Here is a 23,819-nt window from a genome sequence, read left to right as displayed (position 1 = left end):
TTGCAATGTGAATGTGGATCTATGTATATAGGAAGAACTATAAGACAGCTGAGAATAAGATTGGGAGAACATTTGCGAGGGTTAGAAAGCAAGGAAAGCGATAACCCCCTTTTTAAGCATTTTGAATGTGTGCACAATGGGCAATTGATGAAATTCAATATGTTTGGAATAGATAAAATTGATGAGAAAGGTGAGGGGAATCCTGTCACTAAACTTCTGAGATTAGAGTCCAAATGGATATTCACACTAGACACTGTTATACCGAGGGGAATGAACACAAAATTTGAATTGAAACCATTCCTAGTTTCAACTTGGAAATAGGCTACAAATGGAATTTTTTAATATGTTGTATGAAATAGATCTGCATGGACTATATATGGTCCATGCAGGGTCTTTCTCATGTAATAAGGTATTACATACCCTAGTTTTAATTGATTTAAATTAAAGAACGGTTTTAATTTTATTAAAGATTGTGTATTGTTGCATTTTAATATATGGGAATTTATTGCGCCTCAGTAATATCTGATTGTGTGTTTAGCAGTAAGCAAATATAAAGAATGATATGAGGATACTGTTATCGCAGTTTGGATATTTCTGACGCGCAATGATAAAACATAAAAAATAATAATAATAACAATGTTTTTTTTATAGCGATTTGGGTATATATTTATATATGCTATATAATCCAATTGTGTGATTTATACACACGTTTATGGGCCTAGAACTGTTTAGATGCATTAGTATATTTATAAAAATTCTTCTTTGTTAACAAATACTTTTTGACACATATTTTGATAGGTGTCTCACTTGTTTAGTTATTTGTTATTAATTGTGCTGAATTTGGGGCCACTTTGTGAACCCTGTGTGATGTATTCATAAAGGTTATATATAGTATGTGCTTGCTGCAGGGCTCTAATAGTGGCCCTGGAATATGTATAAAATTAATACCTTTAGGGTATAAAAAGGAAGTGACATGTTCACACCACACTTCCTCTGATGAAGCACCCAATGGTGCGAAACGCGTTAGGAAGGAGAGTGGGTACCATGAGGCACTGGGTTTTCCTTTCCACTGTGGTATAGTATGGTTTATGTTTTTTTGAATTTGTGTTAAATCTTCTGAGCCAATAAATGTCTGTTTTTTTTCACTAAAAAACTTTTGCGTTGATTTAAATTATTTAATATTCAGGACCTTTTGGTGAATTTAACTTAAGTTTTTCTGCTCAATTTATTTTTTTCTTAATTATATAACACAGTGCTGTCCAACTGGCGGCCCGCGGGCCGCATGCGGCCCGCGACCCCCCTCTGTGTGGCCCCCCACCTGTCTGGCTGCTTTGATGGCTTACTCCTGTGTAAGCTTTAAATGGTATCAGTACTGTGATTAACTGCCCCCCCTGCATGGTTCTCACCTCAGACTCAGGCTGTAATCAGGCTGTATTGTTTAAATATGTAATCCCCTGTGTTTTTCACACCTTTTAATACCTGCAGTGTTCACACCTCAGGCTCTAATCACCCCCATTGTTCCCCTGTTCACACCTCAGGAGCAGTAGAAACCCACAAATAAACCCTGCACACTACAAAAAGTGCAGCACACGATTTTTTGAGCGGTAAGTGCTCCCATGTTTCTGTTATATTTTTACACTACAAAAAGAACATATACTGAGGTGGTACTGCAATTAAAACGTTTTTTAATATATAGTTATTGTGCAGACTGTAGGAGCAGTGCCAGCATTGTGTCACTGTAGGCTGCCTGTGTGTGCCATATACACAGGCAGCATAGGGCAAGCAGAGTATGGCACACACAGGCAGGGTAGGGAAGGCAGAGTATGGCACACACAGGCAGAGTAGGGCAGGCAGAGTAGGGCACACACAGGCCAAGTTTGGCACAAACCAGCCAAGAATGGCACACACAGTGAAAGTATGGCACACGCAGGCAGGGTAGGGAAGGCAGAGTATGGCACACAGGCAGGGTAGGGCAGGCAGAGTATGGCACACACAGGCAGGGTAGGGAAGGCAGAGTATGGCACACACAAAGGCAGGGTAGGGCAGGCAGAGTATGGCACACAGGCAGGGTAGGGAAGGCAGAGTATGGCACACACAAAGGCAGGGTAGGGAAGGCAGAGTATGGCACACAGGCATGGTAGGGAAGGCACAGTGTGGCAGGTTTTTGCTGTACTACAACCATTAATATGGGTATGGTCATGTGATAACATGGGTGTGGTTTCAAGTGGGTGCGGTTTTAAAAAGGGGAGTGGTCAAAACTGACTTCCATTATCGGCCCTCCACCACGTAGGTCGGAAAAATTCCGGCCCTCGGTACAACAGAAGTTGGACAGCACTGATATAACAGATAAGCTCTGTAGAATACAATAGAAATCGATTTGCTATGCAACCTGTGCTTTTTCTCCTTTTTCAGTTTGCATTGCTACCCCCATGGCTACACAGCAACTTTGTTTATATAAACTATATTAGGTTTTCTAAAGAAAACTTACAAGTTGTACTAGTGCAGGACAATAGAATATATTAATTCCATTACACTTTCATTTTTTAGTGTTACTGTTCATTTAAGACACCGGCATTGCACGGTAGCCACTACAATGCCCTACTTTAAGGACGGAAGGCTAGACATCCATCATCTAAATTATTCTTAATATATACAGTTTATATGTTCTGACAACAGGGGCAAGGCATTGTGATCAAAAACCACCAGCCAGAAGGAAAAATGTAGAAAAAATAGTACAAAAGACATATAACATTATGTAACAATGGAAACTGGGATGTCAACCTGCATCCCTCATGTTGTTGTGGTTCTATAATCCTTAGCATATCACTGGCAGCCAAACTGGCTAAACTGTGCTAACAGAAGAGTGGGTAATCAGGTACTCACCATACAACTGTTGTATTCCTCGTCTGTCATCCTCAGGCAACTGGAAATCTTCAGTATCCATCCACTGGTAGAATGGAGCCATGATGGCTGAAGGGTTATTTGAGTGCTCTAGCCCCAGAGAGTGCCCCAGCTCATGCACAGCTACTAGAAACAGATGATTCCCTATAGGAGAAACAAAAGTATCACTAAGGAGGGAATTCACAAAAGTGGTGATATGGAGACAAAATAAACGTGGAGATTGACGGATTTACCACCTTTTTCACAAACCTCTATCTCCACTTTTGTAAATTGGTCTTGTAAACAGACACTTATTAGATTTTGTCTTTCACACAGCATTTTAAATAGCATTTATACACATTTTTTGTCTTCAGCTCTTCCTAATCCTGTCAGTCTACCATCAGGTGATTCTCAGCTTATCCTGTGCTTTGTACTAACAATTGTGCCTTTCAGAAAAAAAGTCTGTGCCTCTTTTGAAGGCCGATAAGGGAGAACACTCACTTTATCAAGTAAAATTTTTGTAAATTTCTCATCTCTCAGTTAATGAATGCAGCCAGGGCCACTCCTGCCATGAGGCAAGGCAAGGCAGCAGTAAGCGGACAGTTACCAGGGGTGGCAAAACACTGCCTCTGGTAACTGCCATTTTGCTTGATGCTCAACAAGATGGATTTTGGGAACAGAAGTGACACAGCTAAGGGCTCTGGCACATGGGGAGATTAGTCGCCCGCAGCAAAACTCCCTGTTCGCGGGCGACTAATCTCCCCGAGTTGCCTACCCCTGCCGGCGCAAATCGCCGAAAAAGACAGCGAGTCTTTTTCGGCGATTTCGGGAAATCGCGCTGCCGCGTGTGCCATCCCGCCGGCGACTTACATGTTCGCCGGCGGGATGGTGGGTCATGGCAACTCGGGGAGATTAGTCGCCCGCGAACAGGGAGTTTTGTCGCGGGCGACTAATCTCCCCCGTGTGCCAGAGCCCTAAAGGTGGTGGGCAATGCTGCTGAGCAACTCTGTAACTCTGCACATGCTATCAGGACACAGATAAGTTAGGGAAAGTGTCAGTGACATGTTGGGCAGGGGGCAGAGTACTAGAACTAAAACTAAAAATTTGCCAGGGATGCTTTATTTCTCCTTTAAATAAAGATGTATACAATATATTTACTCAAAACACTATTATTGCCTCATTTATTAACTAAAACTAGCAAAAATGCTAACATGAAGTAAACAACATTTTGTACGAATTTCAGACCATGTATGGGCTCCAAATTATCGTTCCAGTAATTTTCGTACCATGGTGATTGGTCTTTTAGTCTGACAAGTTAGAAAATTTGCGGCCAGAGAGTGATAATATCTGTGTGTGTATTGTGTGTCTGACAATATCCTTAGGGGACCTAAAATGCATTTCAAGGAGGTCATTTTCGTACGATTGGTGTCTGACCATTCAGAACATTCTACAATTTATTATTTTTAGTACTTTATCCAACAATTTCAATCTAAATGTTTTAGATCCATGCATTTAAACATCCAAATGATATCTGAATGTTTGAAGGAAGAAGACTAAAATCTGAACGTGTATGGCCAGCTTAACAAGAGGTATGAAATGAAGGGATAGGAGAACAGAACAGAGCAGATGACCTGAGAATTGATCTCACATGTCTTTTTTGTGCCTGGCACAAAATCAGACTTTTTATGCCTTGTCTGAAATTAAAGCTTAGTTACTGTGCATGACAATTAGAAGCCAGCAATAAGGAAAGGGACCATTAGGGTGAAGACACACAAAGCTACTAGTAGCAGCTACATTTTCACGGCTACTAAATGCCAGAAAATACCCTGCCATAGTCAATACTGAGAATTGCCTCTGCTAAAACACATTTTGAGACTGTTATCAGTAAATGATTAGCAGTCTATTTTAGTAGCCACTACAAGTAGCTGCTACTAGTAGCTCCATGTGTCTTCACCCTTACACTCTGGCTGATTGCAGGCACGGGAAACAATAAAAAGAGATTACAACCATCTACTTTTAACCTTTCTGCTTCCAGGGATAATTAAACTTTGTTCAAAAAGCAGTAAGTTACTGGTATCTTGAAACAATGGTGCTGCATGATCCACTGCAACCTCAACCGGCTAGCAGCAGAGGAAAACAAGACTAAAATGTAACGTTGGCAAAGAGGCTAAAATATTTGCATGTGTTATAAAGCTGAATATTTAATTGGCAGGAGAATTATTTGTCTTTAATATAACTACTTGCTTTTTGAGTCAAGTACAAAAGGTCCCTCCTGAATACGGGTATTCTGCTATTCTCACAATGCTGAGCTATTTCTTTTCAGTGCTGCAAATCCCTTGCTGTAGTCTCACCTGCCAGATCCATGTTTTCTACAGTCCATGGCTCCTCTGAGTCAAAATGAGCATCTCCTCCCATGCCAGGGCCAGGAAAATAAGCATGTGCCAGAAAGCCACCAGGGCCATCAAATGGGGAACTGTCACCATGGAAACCAGAGGCAAAAAGGATCAGGATGTCTGCACTGGAGTGACGCTGGCGCACTGCTTCATAGGGCACTTCTCTGAAAGTCAGCGAGGTTGCCTTTGACCACACGTCAAAGGCTTTTCGTATGGCATCAATAGAGTTGTGCATTCCCAGTTTATCTGAGTAATTCTGGATGCTGCCAAGTGATGGAAGATTTTGAAAACAAATAAGAGCGGTAGAACACAGAACACAATAGATGCCATGAATAATATATTAGGTATATACAGTCACCATTAGAATAACTTCCCAACTTCCAGGATCACGAGGAATTAAATGTGTATGGCATCACTAACCTAAACAGAATTAATGGAGGAACTCTATGCTCCCTAAATACTACAGGGACAAATATTGATCTGTGAGTCAGATTAAGCTGATCAGGAGCTACTCAAATGCGTTTAATCTGTAACAAACATCATGCAGCTCCCCACCATCTGTAATGCAAGCCTTTGCATCTTCTGACAGCACAACACCTTTTGGGCTGCGGATTGGTAATCCCATTCCAATGTATTACCAGAAAGGACACTGTCCATTTCAAATGCAATACTACATTCCAAGCGTTCTCTTGTACGTAATTAGTCTGGGACTTTTTAATAATGGAATTAATTCTATGAGCACAGCTCTAGGTTATGCTGTACAGGCCCATAGGGTTAGGAAAAACAAAAGAGCTAAACAAGTAGATAAATGACAGGAAATTAACAAAGGATGAGAGAAATGAGATGTATAATGTGAGAGAGAGAGAATAATCCCTTAGCCAGCAGGATACAATTTGGCCATTGCTTAACCAACTGAATTTATCGAATTGCACATAAACACATTTTAGCCACATTTTAAATATACACACACACACAGGTATAGGATCAGTTATCCGAAAACTCATTATCCAGAATGTTCCGACTTATGGAAAGGCCACCTCCATTATAAGCATATAATTCATTTTTTTTTTGTAATAATAAAACAGTACCTTGTACTTGATCCCAACTAAGATGTAATTAATTGTTAATGGAGGAAAAACAATCCTACTGGGTTTATTTAATGTTTAAATTATTTTTTAGTAGACTTAAAGGAGAAGGAAAGGCTAAGTCACTTGGGGGTGCCAAAATGTTGGGCACCCCCCAAGTGACTTAAATCGCTTACCTTGTACCACGGGCTGGTGCCTCAATTAGGAGAAAACCGCACCAGCCTGGGGTACCTGTAGCGAGCGATTCCTTCTCCCGCGTTTCTTCTGTGGTGAAATCCCTGGGCCGGTGCATGCACAGTAGAGTGAAAAGCCGACTTTGTTGTAAAAGTTCGGCTTTTCACTCTACTGCGCATGCGCGCCAACCAGGAAGAAGGAAGCGCTCACTACATGTACCCCAGGCTGGTGCTGTTCTCTCCTAACAGGGGGCACCAGCCCGGGGTACAAGGTAAGCGATTTAAGTCACTTGGGGCTGCCTAACATTTTGGCACCCCCAAGTGACTTAGGCTTTCCTTCTCCTTTAAGGTATGGAGATCCAAATTATGCAAAAAAAACCAAGTCCTGAGCATTCTGGATAACAGATCCCATAACTGTACTGCAAAGCAGCTGTGAAATGGGTTTTAGCCTTAGATTGTGTACGGGAACCAAATGCATAATTTATTGCTGTACAATACTGTGATGGTACAAAGAGCAAATATAAGTAATGCTGTCACCCGAGAGATATGCAAATAGGTCTGCCCCTGACCCAAACTAATGGCTGGAATTTTTCCTCATCTGACTTATGAATGGCAAACCAAGCAATGGGATCCTTTGTATATTTTTTCCTGGAATAGTAGGACTATACAGTTTGCGTCACAGGACAGCAAACATAGAACACAGCAAAACATCTAACGTATTGTTATTATAGAGGCACATAAACATGCAATGGTATAGAAATAAGCATATATTGGATATTGAATAAATTATTGGGTTGAGTGTTTGACCTTTGCCCCCACACCTTAAAAATCAGATTGAAGGTCTTTACCCTGTAGAATAATAAAATATTTTTTATTGTGTCATAGTCAACTGTCCTCTTTCTCACCTTTAGCTAATAAAAAATAATATAATTATATATAATGTAAAAAAATATGTGCATGTAGATGGCAAAAAAAAGTGTAGCGACCTAAGAAGTGGGAATCAGTGGAAATTATATTTATCAGTTGTTCAGCACTACAGGAGTTGTTTATGCCACAAAACAGCTGTTCGGCTCTTTTCCACAAGATTCTATGACTCCACTGACAGGCACTGAGTTGGCTTGCATGACACAGGGAGGGTGACATACTCGTGTGTTTTCACATCCTGCTCACAGGCCAATGCAGTGCCTGACAATAGAGACACAGAAACATGTAGTGAAAAGAAGAACAGCCAGGTGTGACCATAGCCTTTAGCTCTGTTTTTACCAATCAGAATTTATTTTGTCCAATGAGCAATTTTTGAAAGAGGACGTAGAACTAACACTTTAATATAATCTTATCTTGCCAAATATATCTTAAATGGTGGGTTTTGAGCTGAACTCCTCATATAGGGGACTGACTTTTACATTCTAATTATTTCATATGGTTGAACATCTTGCCAATATCCACGCCCCCTCAGTTATTCTAGTCAAATGTTCTACCGAGCTTTAAAAGTTTATGAATTTCAGTTCTCCACTCCACAGCAGGCCATCCTACAAGTGAACATCATGTGTACATGTATTGGTGCCTGACTGCTTGCTGTGATTGTAAATTTCGAAGGAAACAATATTTAAATAATTTATATAGTATAAAGTAAAGTTTCTTTGGCTTGACAAACACAATAGAAAAGAATTTGGAATTATTTCTTAGGGTGACAGGTCCGCTTTAATATAGTTGCTACACCTCTCTCTCTCTGCTTCTGGTTTTGCTCCTTTAACATAAAACACCCATGTAAAGACTACAACATCCATGTATTAAAAAATATAAATATGTATCCATTTAAAGTGGATTTTTACTCTTTCTGGTGACTAACTGACTCACCTATATGTGAGATGTTGTTGGTTCCATTTGCGTCCTGTGTGAGCATAGCGTTTTCTTCTCATATTTGATTTGACTCGGGTCCCAAACTGATCAGGCACCCCACAACGAGGTTTCTGCATCCATCTATAAAAAAGATAAAGGAGTTTAGGAAACAGGCTGGCTGTGGGAGCTCAGAGTGTGGGTGCTGAGTGGCTTTGTACTTTACAAAGAGACTTCTGGACAGCTGCTGTCTGCAAGTGGTGACAAGGAGATGGATGCAGAGTGTGGACTGGGCGTCTTGGCTTAAACTGTAGTGAAAGCTGAGCACATATGAAACTAGAGACATAAGGCAAACATCTCAGATAAAAGTGCCTTATAGATTGATATCACTAAAGTAACTTTTTGAGGGAGGGGTACATGTAAATAATGAGTAAGAATTGACACACACACATTTCTATCTTGTATATATGAAATGTTTGATTTGAAGCAAAAGTCCTCTTGTTACTTAAATGCGTTAGCGGACATCTTTTATCTGTTGTTTACACAAAGTCCCGCCTGGTCTAGTGCATTAAGAGAAACTTAAGAACAAAAGCCATATTGTCATCTAAAAAAAAAAATGTGGCCACTTTTTCTAGTTTCTTGAAGGGAATATATTTTATTCTAGCACACTGCACTGCATAAAATAAGCCAAAGATTCTTAAGGCACATGCTAAAGACTGAAATGTGTTTTCAGGCCAAAATAGCACCAATGTGCATTGAAAAGCATTTCATTCAACATAATGGGTGGCAGGAGGGGATTCTGGGATTATTAACATCAGTTGCAATATACACAGTCTGCCATTAGACTTAAGAGTTACCACCCCATGGCCATATTAAATACCATCTATGGCATTCACCTGTCACTGTGCACATGGGGAGGATTTAGGTCAAAAACTCTCAAGTGTGCATCTTTGGCCTAAAATCTGCTGCATGTGCTCAGTGACAGATGGATGAAATTGCTTTGAATTACTCCGATAAGTGATTGGGCAAACAACACATGACTCTTATTCATGTGTGTCTATATTGGAATGGAATAACTACCAGGAACAGGCACTTTTTCTATTTGTTAATTTTGAGGATAAAGTGATTAAGAATTGTCTTGGTCCCGTCTTCTTTTCGCATCTACCCATATTCCTTTAACATTCTAGTTCTTTCATATGGCGGGCCTTGCCAATCTAGCCAATTTCAGTGGTTCCCTTATTTTGGTCAAATGTTCTACCTAGCGTTAAAAGTTGATGTTTTTCAGTTCTCCACTCCACAGTAGCCAATCCTACAAGTGACACCCGTAGGTGGGGATATCGGGAAAAGATCCGCTCGTTTGGCGAGGCTTAGCGTGTATGGCCACCTTAAGACATAAATAATCCTTATTGGAGGAAAAAGAATCCTATTGGGCTTAATTAATATATTTTTATATTAGACTTTAAAATTATTGTAAGATCCCTTATCCAGAAAACTTTAGATCCTGAGCATTCTGGATAACTTGATAATTTGCCATCTGGACAATGCGCTAAAGACAGTATACACAGTTGCAGGGTAACTAAGATGGAAACAGTAGAGTTACCCAGGTCATCTGCACAGTTTGATTGTCCCAAAAGACAATCATAGCTAATCCTTCACCTTCTAAACAGGAACCATAAACAGTGAACCAAACTAACTGGTTCAGAAGACCTGAGAATTGCTGTAAGGTTATATGTGAGGAGTCAGTGGACTTTACTCTGTAGTTGTATGGTCCAGTTCTCCAGTCTCTGGGATTCCATAGAATCGTTGCATTTCTGAGATAGCTGAGGAGAGGATCTGTAACGACCGCATGGTGGACATTTGACGACTGGTCTGAGGAAGATATCCATAGAGCTTCAGCCAGGCCTGTAACAATAAGAAGAGCTACATAAATGACAGGAATGCAGGAAATAACTGAATGATAACATTAACATAGAATTACATTTATAACTTCAAAAATGTAATTTCTGATACTTAATTGTGGTTTTCTCCTGGTGCATTTTTTTGGCTAACAGGAGCACCAGCCCGGGGTGCAACGTAAGCGATTACAATCACTGGGAGGGAGCCCAACATTTTGAAATTACCAGTGATGCAACCTTTCCTTTAAGGTTTTAGTATATACCCTCCCCTAATCCCACACACACAGTTTTTAAATATGGAAAAAAGTAAAGACAAATAAACAGGCATAAAGAGGCCCATTTCTTTGCCTGGATTTGGAGGGAGAAGAATATATAAGGGATAATGTACCACCTGTTGTGAAAAAGACATTAAAAATCCCCAAGGAGTTCCATGGCCATTCAAGGTGACATCTAATATCCTTATTTCAAAAGATGGGGTATATATTTTTTTTTTATATAATACAGAAAGTTTAGTGAATCATGTTACACATAGACACTTTATAAAAATATAGTTTTACAGGATATTCAGTATCTTGCATTGGGGGCAAAGCATTCTCTACTCCTTGCAACAGTGATAACTATTAAAGGAGAAGGAAAGGCTAAAAAGAGTTAATCTGAAGCTGCAGGCATACCTTCAGTTGTCTCAATAGTGCCCTTAAGTCTCCCCATATTTCACCTGTTCAGAAGATCAGAAGCCAAACAGGAAGAAAAAACACTGAGCTGTGTAAAGAAAGTTCCCATAATGCCTCACTCCTGCACAGACATGCAGACCAACTGAACATGCTCAGTTAGTAAGACTATGAGTCAGCCTCCTGCTGATTGGCTCAGATCCACATTCCTAAGGGGGGGGGGAGTGAGTTCTTAGCATTCTTGAGGGAGGGGGAGCAGGAAAAAACAGAGAACAGAGATCTGCCTGTCTGTGGCACAGGAATTACAGACACAACTAATCTTTTTTCAGAGAAGTCAGTGCAGCGTTTCTGTGAGTGCTTATGGCTGTATTTACATAGACCTTTCTGATAAAGCTTACTTAGTTTTTACCTTTCTTTGTCCTTTAAAGATGTTCCTTACATGGGACACTATTCTTCTGCAGGGTCTGACTGATCAGAATTGGAGGAAGTAAAGAGTAGCTGAATTTCCATTTAAAACTCCACCCTCTCCTCTTTGAGTCAGGGCCTCCCCCTTTCTCATAACAAAGTAGGGATGTTCAGGCAAACCCCCAAATCCACTGTAAGGGATTCGGCGAATACTAAACTGAATCCTAAGTAGCATATGCTAATTAGGATTTGAAAGGGCAAAATTTTGCTGCACGTTACACAGTCCCAGAGCATAATGACAAAACAGTAGGGAGTGTGTAGACAAAGAGAGGGGAGGGGGGATGGAAGCCATGCCAACTGAGCACTGGGCCAAGGGAACCAGGCCAAACAGTATTGCCTGGGTTGCCAATGCTACTTGGCCCAGCTCTGCCTTGCCCTAAAAAACAAAGAATGTTTTATTTGTGTTGCATTGAATTGCCTGATTTGTTTGTCATTACATTCAAAGCAGAACATTACCCGTAATGAATAATCCTTTCCGTCAATGGGATATATTTTTCAAAGAGTGAAGTTAAAGCTTGTCACAGTGTGAAATTCTGCCACTTTCCATTAATGTCTATGGGCTTTTTAAAAGAGCATTTATCAATGAGCGAAAGTTTACCTTTTCATAAATATGCTTTTAAAAATACCATAGAAATTAACAGAGAGTGGAAAAATTTCACTGTTTACTCTTTCGTAAACATACCCCAATGAGTCTAGGAGATTTTTCTAGGAGGAAGTCTTTAAAACACTAATTGTGTTACAGCTATAGCTGGCACCTCCTTTCATGGTTGCATTTTAAGAATAGTTAGGAGCATCATATGGGGTATATCTTGGCGTGGTATGGTGGCTTGTCAATTTTAGGATCAGAACCTTGTAACTACAACCTGATTTAAAATGACATTCACTTGCATAGATACTTAATTGCTAATGAAACAGGGTACCAGGGAATGTGCATGGACCCTTCTCTTTTGTATGTATGTAGCTAATTTGGCCAGATCCGTTGTACTTTCATTGTACATGTACATTTTACTTCACCTTGGAATTCTTCCACATCCTCCTTTTTGTGTGTCAGTAACATAGCAATTTTCAGTCTTTTCTTGGAGAATTGTTGGTTTTAATGAATATGCTTCCCTAAGTTTTTTACCTCACAAACAGCACAGAGGGGTGTGGGCAGTTGACTTAAAGGGTGAAGCAGTGATATATGAGGCAGGGTCAACTTCAACTCTCTCAACTACTTCCTAGTCTAGCATGAAGCTATGCCCATGAAGCTCTAAGCTCTCCTTTCCTCTGACTGTGAAGACGGTAGAGGAGGTGATTACTGTACATGCCTGATTGATTTCCACTGGAGTAGAGGCAGCAAGCACAGCAGGCAACACTTTGACCATGTTCACAGTCAGAGAGAAAAGAACAGCTCGGCAAAGAAAAGGGGGCAGAGAAAAACTGTGTCTCTGTGCTTCCAAATCTTGCCTCCAAGCCAGAAATTTAAAAATGGGCACCTACTTTGAAGACACTGGGAGCAACATCAAAAGTATGGTGAATGGGAGGGGTTGACCTATTCTCCACTTGTGTAGGACATACCAAAGTGTGCCACTGGCCTGAAGGTACAAAGCTGAAATATTTTGCACACCATGAAACTGGATAATTTGTATCTGCTTTAAGGCTAGACCTTAAAGGGTCTTTTATGATTTTTATGGTGTACTTTTTATTTCTAAATGACACTGTTTACATAGCAAATAATTCACTCTACCATTTTAAATTTTATTCTTGAACCAACAAATGTATTTTTTTATTTGTAACATTGGTGAGTAAGCAGCCATCTCAGTGCATTGTGCCTGAGTCTGAGCTTTCCAAAGGAGCCAGTGTTACACATTAGAAATGCTTCAGTTAACCGATTGTTTCTCCTACTTCCATGTAACTGGAGGAGTCCAAAGCCAGACTTGGATTTCTAACTATTGAGTGCTATTCTGATATCTACTGGGAGTTGCTATCTTGCTACTGGGAGGGGGGTGATATCACTGCAACTTGCAGATCAGCAGTAAAGTGTAACTGAAGTTAAGCAGAGCAGGCATGACTGTCACATGACTGTGGTACCCTAGGAAATGAAGAATACAGCTAGCCCCATGTGAAATTCAAAAATATAAAAAAATCTGTGATTTTGAAAAACAGATTTCAATGCAGTCCACATGTGACATTTAAAAAACAATAATAAAAAATGTTAAAAGCTTATTATCACTGATATTAATTATGATACAATCTACCCACTGTGCTATTTGTAGAAAGCTGATTAAAAAGTTTACATGGCACTAGGCCTGGGTGCATCCTTAAAAAGATGACACAATTTTAAGCAAGCATCGTTGAATGATCACAAATGTTCCTTTATATGTAAAGAATCTGTGTTTTGCTAATGAGGGCCCTTATTTGATAAGAATAACCATTTTTGTCAAAGGTACTGGCTGCAGCCTGCTGGGTTATGCCCAGAACTGGTTAGCTGCCACTAATTCACTGAGCCAGCTACTGGTAGCATTGTCTAACTTCTGCGATACCAAGGGCTGGAATTTTTCTGGCCTACGTGGTGAAGGGCTCATAATAAAAGCCAGTTTTGACCACTCCCCCTTTTAAACCACACCCCCCTCAAGCCACACCCACGTTATCACAACAGCTTTTAAGACCATGCCCACATTAATTGTGGTAGCACAGCAAAAACCCAAATGGTTGGAGCTCACTGCAGGTATATCCCCTATCACTTATATGTGAAAGAAGTTTATTAAGTCATATTAAGCCACACCTTTAAATCCACTGGTCAGGGAAATCAGGTAAGTAACTGAATATGATCACTCCAAAATGAACAGTTTAAACTGCAGCACAGACAGTGCAGGTAGAAATGCAGGCTATGAGCACCATGTGGCATCAGCCTTAATGATGACACAATGCACAGCCATCAATGCATACATAAGGGAAATGGCACAGTGTAGATTAGTCACCCATAGTAAAATCTTGGCTACTGCAGATGACTAGTCTCCCCAAAATGACTTCCCACCAGCAATAATGTAAATTGCCTGTGGGAAGTCATACGCTTTGTTTTCCCCAAGTCAATGAAGACTGCCTGCGCAGTCTAAGGAAAACAAGGCGCTGCAGTCGAGTAATCTTCTCATGTGCCACTGCCCTAAGACCAGTGGCTCGTGAGCAACATGTTGCTCACCAACCTATTGGATGTTGCTCCCATTGGCCTTAAAGCAGGTGCTTATTTTTGAATTCTTGGCTTGGAGGAAAGCTTGAAACCATGTGTACTGACAAACAAAACCTCCTGTAGCCTGCCAGTCCATATGGGGGCTAACAAATAGGCAATCACATCCCTTTCTTGGCACCCCAGGAACTTTTTTTACCCACTTGTGTTGCTCCCCAACTCTATTTACATTTGAATGTGGCTCTCGAGTAAAAAAGGTTGGGGACCCCTGCCTTAGATCATAGTAGCTGCTTTTTTTATTAATTGCTTAGGGGAGAATTCATAAAACAGGTGATTCTGAGACAAAATAAAAGTGGAGATAGATTTGTCGGATTTTCTGCCTTATTCACAAATCTCTATCTCCACTTTTGTGAATTTGACTTTTAAACAAACACTTTTAGATTTTGTCTTTCACACAACATTTCAAGCAACATTTTACACACATTTTTTGTAAATGTAGCTTTCCTCAACCTGTCAGTCTGCCCTCAGGTGACTTTTAGCTGTACCTGTGCCTTGCACTATTGAGTCAGAGAAGAAATTCCCAGCCTCTTTAAAAGGCTAAAATGGGAGAACACACACTGTATTGACTAAAATTTCAGTTACTTCTCATCTCTCAGTTGACAAATGAAGTGCCACATGAGATAAATTCAGTAGGTGTTTTCTCCTAGTAAAGCCTCCTGGAAATGGTTTAGTTTTAGCGCCAGTACACAGGTCCTCCATCCTCCCTCCCAAACCACCAGGGTCGAACTGGAGGGTGTGGGACCCACTGGTTTTTTTCCCAGTCCGACCCTGCCAACCACATCAGCTATACTTGCACCAACTTATTTGTGGCCCATTGTAGTTCAGAACTGTAGAGCCACACCATCATCTTTGGACATGTGACATTAATTTCCATCATAGATTTTAACTAGGAGCCCAATTTCACAGTTTGGCCTCCAATCTGCATGTGCTGTTTGCCGATCAGCAAGATGGCTGCTGGGAACAGAAGTGACACAGCTAAAGGTAGTGATCAATGCTGCTGAGCAACTCTATACGTCTGGACATGCTATGGGGGCACAGATAAGTTGGGACAAGTGTGTTCTAGTACTAAAACTAAAAATTTGCCAGCGAGGCTTTGCATCTCCTTTAAATACAGATATAGAAAATATATTTGGTCAAAAACACTATTATTGCCTCATTCATTAACCTAAAACTAGCAAAATAATGCAAGTAAGAGTTAAACTGTTTTTATATATAAAATTGTATAAGCTATACTTTATTTAATCAGAATTTTACTTGTTTATAAAAATGTTAATAAGGCTTTCTGCATCTATTGTTCTAGGGTTATTCCACATTACTTTGCTAATGATTCCCCAATGGTGACCCTACAAATGAAATGAAAATTGGGGGGGAACAAAGCAGAGCAGAAGAGCTTAGAACTGAGCTTTACACCATTTTTAAAATGGTGGGTAAAAATGTTATTTTTGCACCTTTTTTTATGTTGTGAAACTTTGTTTTACTGGAAAATGAAAAGTGGCGGTTGAATTGTAATTTAGGCGGATTGCTGTTTGTGAATATGGGGAAAGTGTTTTACAGCAGTTTTACCACCACTTTTACTCCAAAAACATTATTATTATATGTTATTCCCACTTTTGTGAATTCCCCCTTAGACTTTCATGACTGCACAATGTTAGCCACTGTTCTGTATGAAACATTAGTAAGTTGACAAGCATTTATTATTTTAGCCCCTTTATATTTAGTATAAACTGACCCCTTCAATTCTTTCAATACAGCGGTCATATGTGGATCACGCAATTTACATTTTTATAAGATAATACTTTTGATGTACTAAAACCCAAAAAAGTAAATTCTGCAGAGCCCCTATTTGCATTGTATAATTTGCCATCAACAGCTCTAAAAGGGTAAAATTAACTGTGGTTTCCTCTTCTAGCCTTGGAGATCAAAATACAGTGTTTGCCCTTGCTTTTTATACATAACCCACATGACTGGATAGTATTTGCTTAATTAAGTCACAAAGCAGATGTTCTCCTTTATTTTTATACTTGTGTATTTTTTAGGTTCATGACCACACTGCTAAAAATAATCACTGACTATGATGTTTCCAAGGTGCAATGCTGTCCAAGCTTTTCCAGGTAATGGGCAATTGTTCTTAATATATTTGTGCAGGGCCACCATCAGTAATCATACGGCCTATACTAGAAATGATGCATTAGCCCTCGTCCCACAGATAACAGCAGACCTAACTGTATGATCCGATCATTGGCCATAGGGCGAACAACCTTTAGAAGTACGGGGCCCACTGCAGGTGCACAAAATTGGGGCCCGATTCAATCATTTGGTGACATCACCAAACAAAGGGGTCAGGCTGTAGGTCACCTTTACTTAGCAGGTCCCCAATTATAAGTCCACTAGTCACCTAATTCACCTGGTCACCCAAGTCTCCTAAGGCCCTGCCACCTTATACAAGGAAACCAGTTGTAATCCTCCAAAGCTACAAATAAGGGTAACTGCCCTGGATCCCAATGTGGAATGGCAGGACTAGGCAGGAAGAATGATAGCAGGTGCACAAGGACAAGAATCACTAACTAGGGTTGCCACCCAGTTGGTATGTCACCAGCCATGGCTGGGACTGGTATAGGTATTACAAACTTACTGACAAATTATTTTCCCGTACATTTGTAATCCCCAGTCATTACACCCTCAGCTTTTCTTCGTTCTTTATCTATCCCACTAGTGCCACTATAACAGTTTTGTCACCACTTCTTCCCTTATGGTAGGTCCCTCTATTTACGTCACCATGCATTGCCTTTTCCCTACTGGCCACTATAATCTGTAACAAGAGGTGGCCACCCTACCAGAAACACTTTATTTCAGTGCTGTCCAACCTGTGGCTTTTCAGCTGTTGTGCCCCAGTGGCAACATACCAAACATTCTGGATCTAACAAGGTTTTCACTCATCTCAGATTAAACATTAAAATTGCTGTTTCATGTAACAGCAAGTGAAGCATTAGAATCCCTTTAATGTCAGCCTCTCCCTAGTCAGGTGCTGCAGCTGGAAATAGAAGCCCTTTACAACTAGGCCTCCGATAAGAACAAATTGAGATATCAAGGACACAGGGAGGGAGCGATGCAGCAGGCACTCCTTGTGCATATAAATCAAACTAAATACGTAATGAAGGGGCTGGTTTGGAACCTTATATTTGATGTGCTCTATAGATCTCCGGGAGAACTGTAGGGCAGATTATGAGGGAATGTTATCCAAAACTACCCTATCAAACATCCTAAAACTCAAATCTCAGGTTTAGCCGAAGCTGTGCTTCTGGAATTTGCAAATGGTAATCTGAAATTTGTATTCTGGTTTGTGACATTTCCTCCAAGCCATTTCTGCTTTAAAAAACTAAATATCCTGCTGATATCTATACTGAAATGTTTCAGGGAAGGAAACATACGGGAGTTCTTGTAAACAGGAAAAAAACAAAAATGGGGTTCAGACACCTGCCAGAGCAGCAGCCACCAGCCTATTGCAGAAGAGTAAGATAGCAAAGTGAGGCCCAATAACAACTTGTAGGGCTGTTCAAATACCATACTGAAATACAAGAAAATTAGCAAGTTCTATTATAGCTACATCAGTAAATTTAACCCCACCAGCTTTTTTTGAACATATAATACCTAACCAATCCATTTGGCACAATAAAACATATGGTTCATGAGATGAGACGGTCCAAGCCTGATCCAAATAAAATCAGGGGTAGCTGATGAACTGATTAAAGGCATCCTCCATACAAAATATGATATACTGTATACCAAAAGAAAACAACACAACAAAGCTAGTGCAAAAAAGGGACTTTTACCTTGGGGAAGGGGGGGTGGTGGTAAAATGCTCACAAGAAACAATGCCCACCCAAATGCACAATGAAAGAAAAATGCAGTTCTAGGAAGTTCTAATATACATTCATTAAAGATTTCCATTGGTTTTAACTTAACTTGTGAATGCAATTGTTGTTAAAAGCAGCAACTGTGTATCCATTTTTGTTCAGTTGAGTCTGTCTCCTAAAAAAAAAGTAAAAGGAGACTGCTCTCCTCTTTCAATCAGGTGGCTTGCAACCTCCTTGTGGGTCAGAACCAGAAATTCAGAAAATATAAGCAGTCAATCAGAATCTGCTCTCAGTACTAATACCATTTACACATAGTTGTAAAACCACTGAATATGTTTTATGTAAATTGAAATATATAGAATTACATTTTCTTTCACTATGCAAAAACACAGATAGTGGGGGTCATTTATCAACACTGGGCAAATTTGCCCTTGGGCATTAACACATGGCAACCAATGAAATTGTTGCATTCATTGTTCTACATTCAGCTGGCTGAAAAAGTCAACCACTGATTGGTTGCTGTAGGTTACTGCCCATAAGCAAATTTGCCCAGTGGCACGCCTCTATAATTACAATCAGTTGATGCCTCCTCCCAAGATTTTCTAGAAGTGTCCCTGTTTTTTTTTTTTTTTTTTACATGGTCTAGAAATATAAAGCTGGTTCATGCCAATGATATTTACCTAGAAAGCATCATTTATGTTTAAGAAGCACTGAGGGTATCACTGTAAACTGACAGACAGGTACCTGTGATTCATGTACAGGTCCTTTTCAAAAAATTAGCATATTGTGATAAAGTTCATTATTTTCTATAATGTACTGATAAACATTAGACTTTCATATATTTTAGATTCATTACACACAACTGAAGTAGTTCAAGACTTTTCTTGTTTTAATATTGATGATTGTGGCATACAGCTCATGAAAACCCAAAATTCCTATCTCAAAAAATTAGCATATCATGAAAAGGTTCTCTAAACGAGCTATTAACCTAATCATCTGAATCAACAAATTAACTCTAAAAACCTGCAAAAGATTCCTGAGGCTTTTAAAAACTCCCAGCCTGGTTCATTACTCAAAACCGCAATCATGGGTAAGACTGCCGACCTGACTGCTGTCCAGAAGGCCATCATTGACACCCTCAAGCAAGAGGGTAAGACACAAAAAGAAATTTCTGAACAAATAGGCTGTTCCCAGAGTGCTGTATCAAGGCACCTCAGTGGGAAGTCTGTGGGAAGGAAAAAGTGTGGCAGAAAACGCTGCACAGCGAGAAGAGGTGACTGGGCCCTGAGGAAGATTGTGGAGAAGGACCGATTCCTGACCTTGGGGGACCTGCGGAAGCAGTGGACTGAGTCTGGAGTAGAAACATCCAGAGCCACCGTGTACAGGCGCGTGCAGGAAATGGGCTACAGGTGCTGCATTCCCCAGGTCAAGCCACTTTTGAACCAGAAACAGCGGCAGAAGCGCCTGACCTGGGCTACAGAGAAGCAGCACTGGACTGTTGCTCAGTGGTCCAAAGTATGTCATTCGGAAATCAAGGTGCCAGAGTCTGGAGGAAAACTGGGGAGAGGGAAATGCCAAAATGCCTGAAGTCCAGTGTCAAGTACCCACAGTCAGTGATGGTCTGGGGTGCCATGTCAGCTGCTGGTGTTGGTCCACTGTGTTTTATCAAGGGCAGGGTCAATGCAGCTAGCTATCAGGAGATTTTGGAGCACTTCATGCTTCCATCTGCTGAAAAGCTTTATGGAGATGAAGATTTCATTTTTCAGCATGACCTGGCACCTGCTCACAGTGCCAAAACCACTGGTAAATGGTTTACTGACCATGATATTACTGTGCTCAATTGGCCTGCCAACTCTCCTGACCTGAACCCCATAGAGAATCTGTGGGATATTGTGAAGAGAAAGTTGAGAGACACAAGACCCAACACTCTGGATGAGCTTAAGGCCGCTATTGAAGCATCCTGGGCCTCCATAACACCTGAGCAGTGCCACAGGCTGATTGCCTCCATGCCACGCCACATTGAAGCAGTCATTTCTGCAAAAGGATTCCCGACCAAGTATTGAGTGCATAACTGAACATAATTATTTGAAGGTTGACTTTTTTTGTATTAAAAACACTTTTCTTTTATTGGGCGGATGAAATATGCTAATTTTTTGAGATAGGAATTTTGGGTTTTCATGAGCTGTATGCAACAATCATCAATATTAAAACAAGAAAAGGCTTGAACTACTTCAGTTGTGTGTAATGAATCTAAAATATATGAAAGTCTAATGTTTATCAGTACATTACAGAAAATAATGAACTTTATCACAATATGCTAATTTTTTGAAAAGGACCTGTATATACCCACTTATGGTGCTTCCCAGTTTAATATGATATATAGCATTGTCCAATATGTGGAAAATACATTCAGTAAGAAATACAGGAATTAATGTGGAATACATCTGAAAGTTATAAAAAGGAGGTGCATTAGGATTTATCATTGTCAAATGCTACCTGGATTTCCCATTCAATTGATGAACTCGAGCATAGAAGTGAAACATATTATGCTGAATAAGCTGGTACCACATTCAGTAAGACCCTCCCAAAATTGTGCATTATTTAAAGCAGAATTAATATTTATAGGTTTTTTATGTTCTGATTCTATTCCTGTACTATTCTAATTGTCTTCAATAATCCAGAAGGACCAAGAAGACACCTAATGAAATGGTCACAAAATAAATATCAACAATCATCTTTCAATGAGCTGCCATGTTTATTTTAGACAAGTTATTAGTTGCAGTACTCCAATGCTGCATTGTTTTACATGGCAATTTCTGCAATCTTTTGTTAATAAACCAGACCCATGCATGGGCACACTGGGGTGTCTTAGATATTGCCTTAAACTGACATTTAAATACAATGCGGCCCATACAGCCCCTGCAGGAAGAATTAAAGTTGGCAGCCAATGGCACATTACAGCAGCCCTTGGGGCATTTGCCAGAATATCTAGATAGCCAGTTTGGGTCGGACTTCTGTTTGTAGGCTCAAAACATTACCTGTAAAAGTGTAGAATATTTGGTTGGTGTTATACAAATACAAGACAATAACAATAATGATAAAAAAAACCAGTAGCAATAGCCAATCAATAAAAATTTTCTTCAGGAATTGTTTTATGAGTGATAGTTTCTAAGGTTAGTTTATTACATAAACATAAAGGGCTATTTAAACAACATTAATAACCTGACAAACACGGTCTGGATTGGGTGCAGTTCACATACTATTGTTAAACTATGACTCCCAGTGTCCCATAAAGCCAAATGTTAATAGTTGATGCTGGGAGTTGTGATTTCAGTTTGACTGCAGTTGGAAAACCATGAGAAAGGTGAAAACTGTTACAGAACAAGAAGCAAGAAGACAGGCTTTCTACTCTGAAGCTGATGGAATGTTGGCTCCCACAGAATGGCATGCAAACACACTGGTACCCGGTATTATTTTTTATCCCACAGAAGTGAGGAGCTGTACCTGGGAGGGGCTAGATACTACCTGGCAGCTATAAACCCATGCACCTGTACCTTAGCGCATCCAACATAGTAAAGAAGTACTTTGGGCGTTCTTGCTTAGGGACAGATGGGAGCCACATTTGCCCATTGCTAGACATAGCACAGACCATGCACACGTATAATACCTCGGCTTTTGAATCCCAATCACTAGTTGCGGCGTATCCCTGACAGCAGATTAATAGAAAGGTCCATCCCAGCAGCAGTCTTGCAGCCCCTCCCCGCTCTGTCCAGCGAGGTCTCCCCCAAAACAAACCATCTGCCATATTTTTGGGGGCTCAATTTCTCCCCTTTTGTTTTTCTTCGCCCCGTGTTGAAACTGCTACTTGGGTGACACTCCCTAAGCCAGAAGTGACTGAGCACAACCAGAGCTGCTCTCAGGGTAGCTCTCAGCCAGGCACTGCTCAGCGCTCCAAGCCCTCAGTCGCCTTGCACATGGATCAGTCCACTCTCAGTAGCCATTAGGGAGGCCGCACACTCAGCTCGTATAGTCACTGTGGCCATGGCTTATAGCAGAGAGCAAAGCGCCGAACATATTAGGTCATCCAGGAGCAGATCCCAGCGCTCAGCCACTGTAACAGTTTGCAATGAGTCCTCCTCAATGAGTCCTCAGACCTCCCCCTGCCTCCTCCCCCACCTCCTCCTCTGGCATTTCCCTCCCTTGCTGGGAAGGAAGCCCAGTATCGCTCCTAACGTTTGCATTATCATGGCATACCCTTTATGCCATTAGGCTGGAGCTTAACCACAGGCTGTAAGAGCACAGCCATTGCACTGCATTGCATGACTCCATGCCCAGGCTCATCTGAAACCCCTACACTACAGTGACGAGCCTCAGTAAGTGATCAGCAACTGCCTTGTCTTTAAACCCAGCTGCTGAGCTGTAGCCTATATGGTATTTCTTGTAAATGCAAACAAGTCTTCCCCCATATCAACCAGGGAAAATAGAAAATGCAGCAGCAGGAAGGGGGAATGTTTTGTCTTGCAAAGTTCAGAGTTTGTACTCATAATTTAATTTATATTTCTTTGGGGGGAATTCACAAAAATGTTGGTAAAAATGTTTGTGCGCCGGCTTATTCACAGACCAATTTTCCGCCTCTACTGACAATTTTCAAAAAATGTCTTTTAAAAGTGGATGTAGCTATTATATACAACCCTTTTTGAGAATTAGTTGTAGCCACTTTTTTACAGAAATTTTATACACCAAAATATCTCCCCCATAACAAAAATTTCAGGGAAAAAATGTTGATTTGGCTTAAGTCTGTATAAAGAAAATGTATTGGTGCACAAACTACAGAGCACAATAAAAATTTTTAACCATGTATACATCACTTTTTAAAATTTGGCTGCATTACAACAAATACTTTCTGCGAATTTGCCGTGCTTACAACATTTTTACAGTTTGGCAACCGACAATTTGGGGGGAATTCCCAAAAAGTGGTGGTCTTTTAGATCACATTTTACTGACATTTTTTATGAATTTGTCTTTAGCTCTTATTAAATCTGTTGTTCTGCCATCAAACCCAGTCCCACATCTACATGAGCCTCGCAATATGACTGATTTAGAAATCTACATGTTTCATGAATGTGCCAATTCCAAATATGTATAGTCTTATTGAGATTTCTGACTTGTATGTATCAGAACTCAGTACACTACCAAAACCTTAAAGCACCACCACAGAAATAGGCATCCTGTACTGCAGATTCCAAGGCCAAAAATTCTCTAACAGTAGGTTCACCACAGGAAACCATATATTTTTGCCACCGCACTACATCTCTACTGCCACTAATTACTGGCCAACAACAATTGG

General features: G+C 40.4%; 1 protein-coding gene across 1 annotated transcript in view; it reads right to left on the bottom strand.

The window, feature by feature from the left end:
- The window catches only part of mmp15 (matrix metallopeptidase 15), a 41,488-nt gene extending 18,945 nt beyond the window's left edge, over positions 1-22,543 (bottom strand). The window contains 5 exon segments of the mRNA NM_001015921.2: positions 2,884-3,045; positions 5,232-5,536; positions 8,389-8,511; positions 10,121-10,269; positions 22,140-22,543. Coding sequence (NP_001015921.1) covers positions 2,884-3,045; positions 5,232-5,536; positions 8,389-8,511; positions 10,121-10,269; positions 22,140-22,277 — 877 coding nt within the window. The 5' untranslated portion in view covers positions 22,278-22,543.
- Between the last annotated feature and the right edge of the window lie 1,276 nt (positions 22,544-23,819).

The sequence above is a fragment of the Xenopus tropicalis genome, chromosome 4, assembly GCF_000004195.4.
Source record: "Xenopus tropicalis strain Nigerian chromosome 4, UCB_Xtro_10.0, whole genome shotgun sequence".
NCBI classification, from domain to species: domain Eukaryota; kingdom Metazoa; phylum Chordata; class Amphibia; order Anura; family Pipidae; genus Xenopus; species Xenopus tropicalis.
This window is presented reverse-complemented; position numbering and strand designations above follow the sequence as displayed.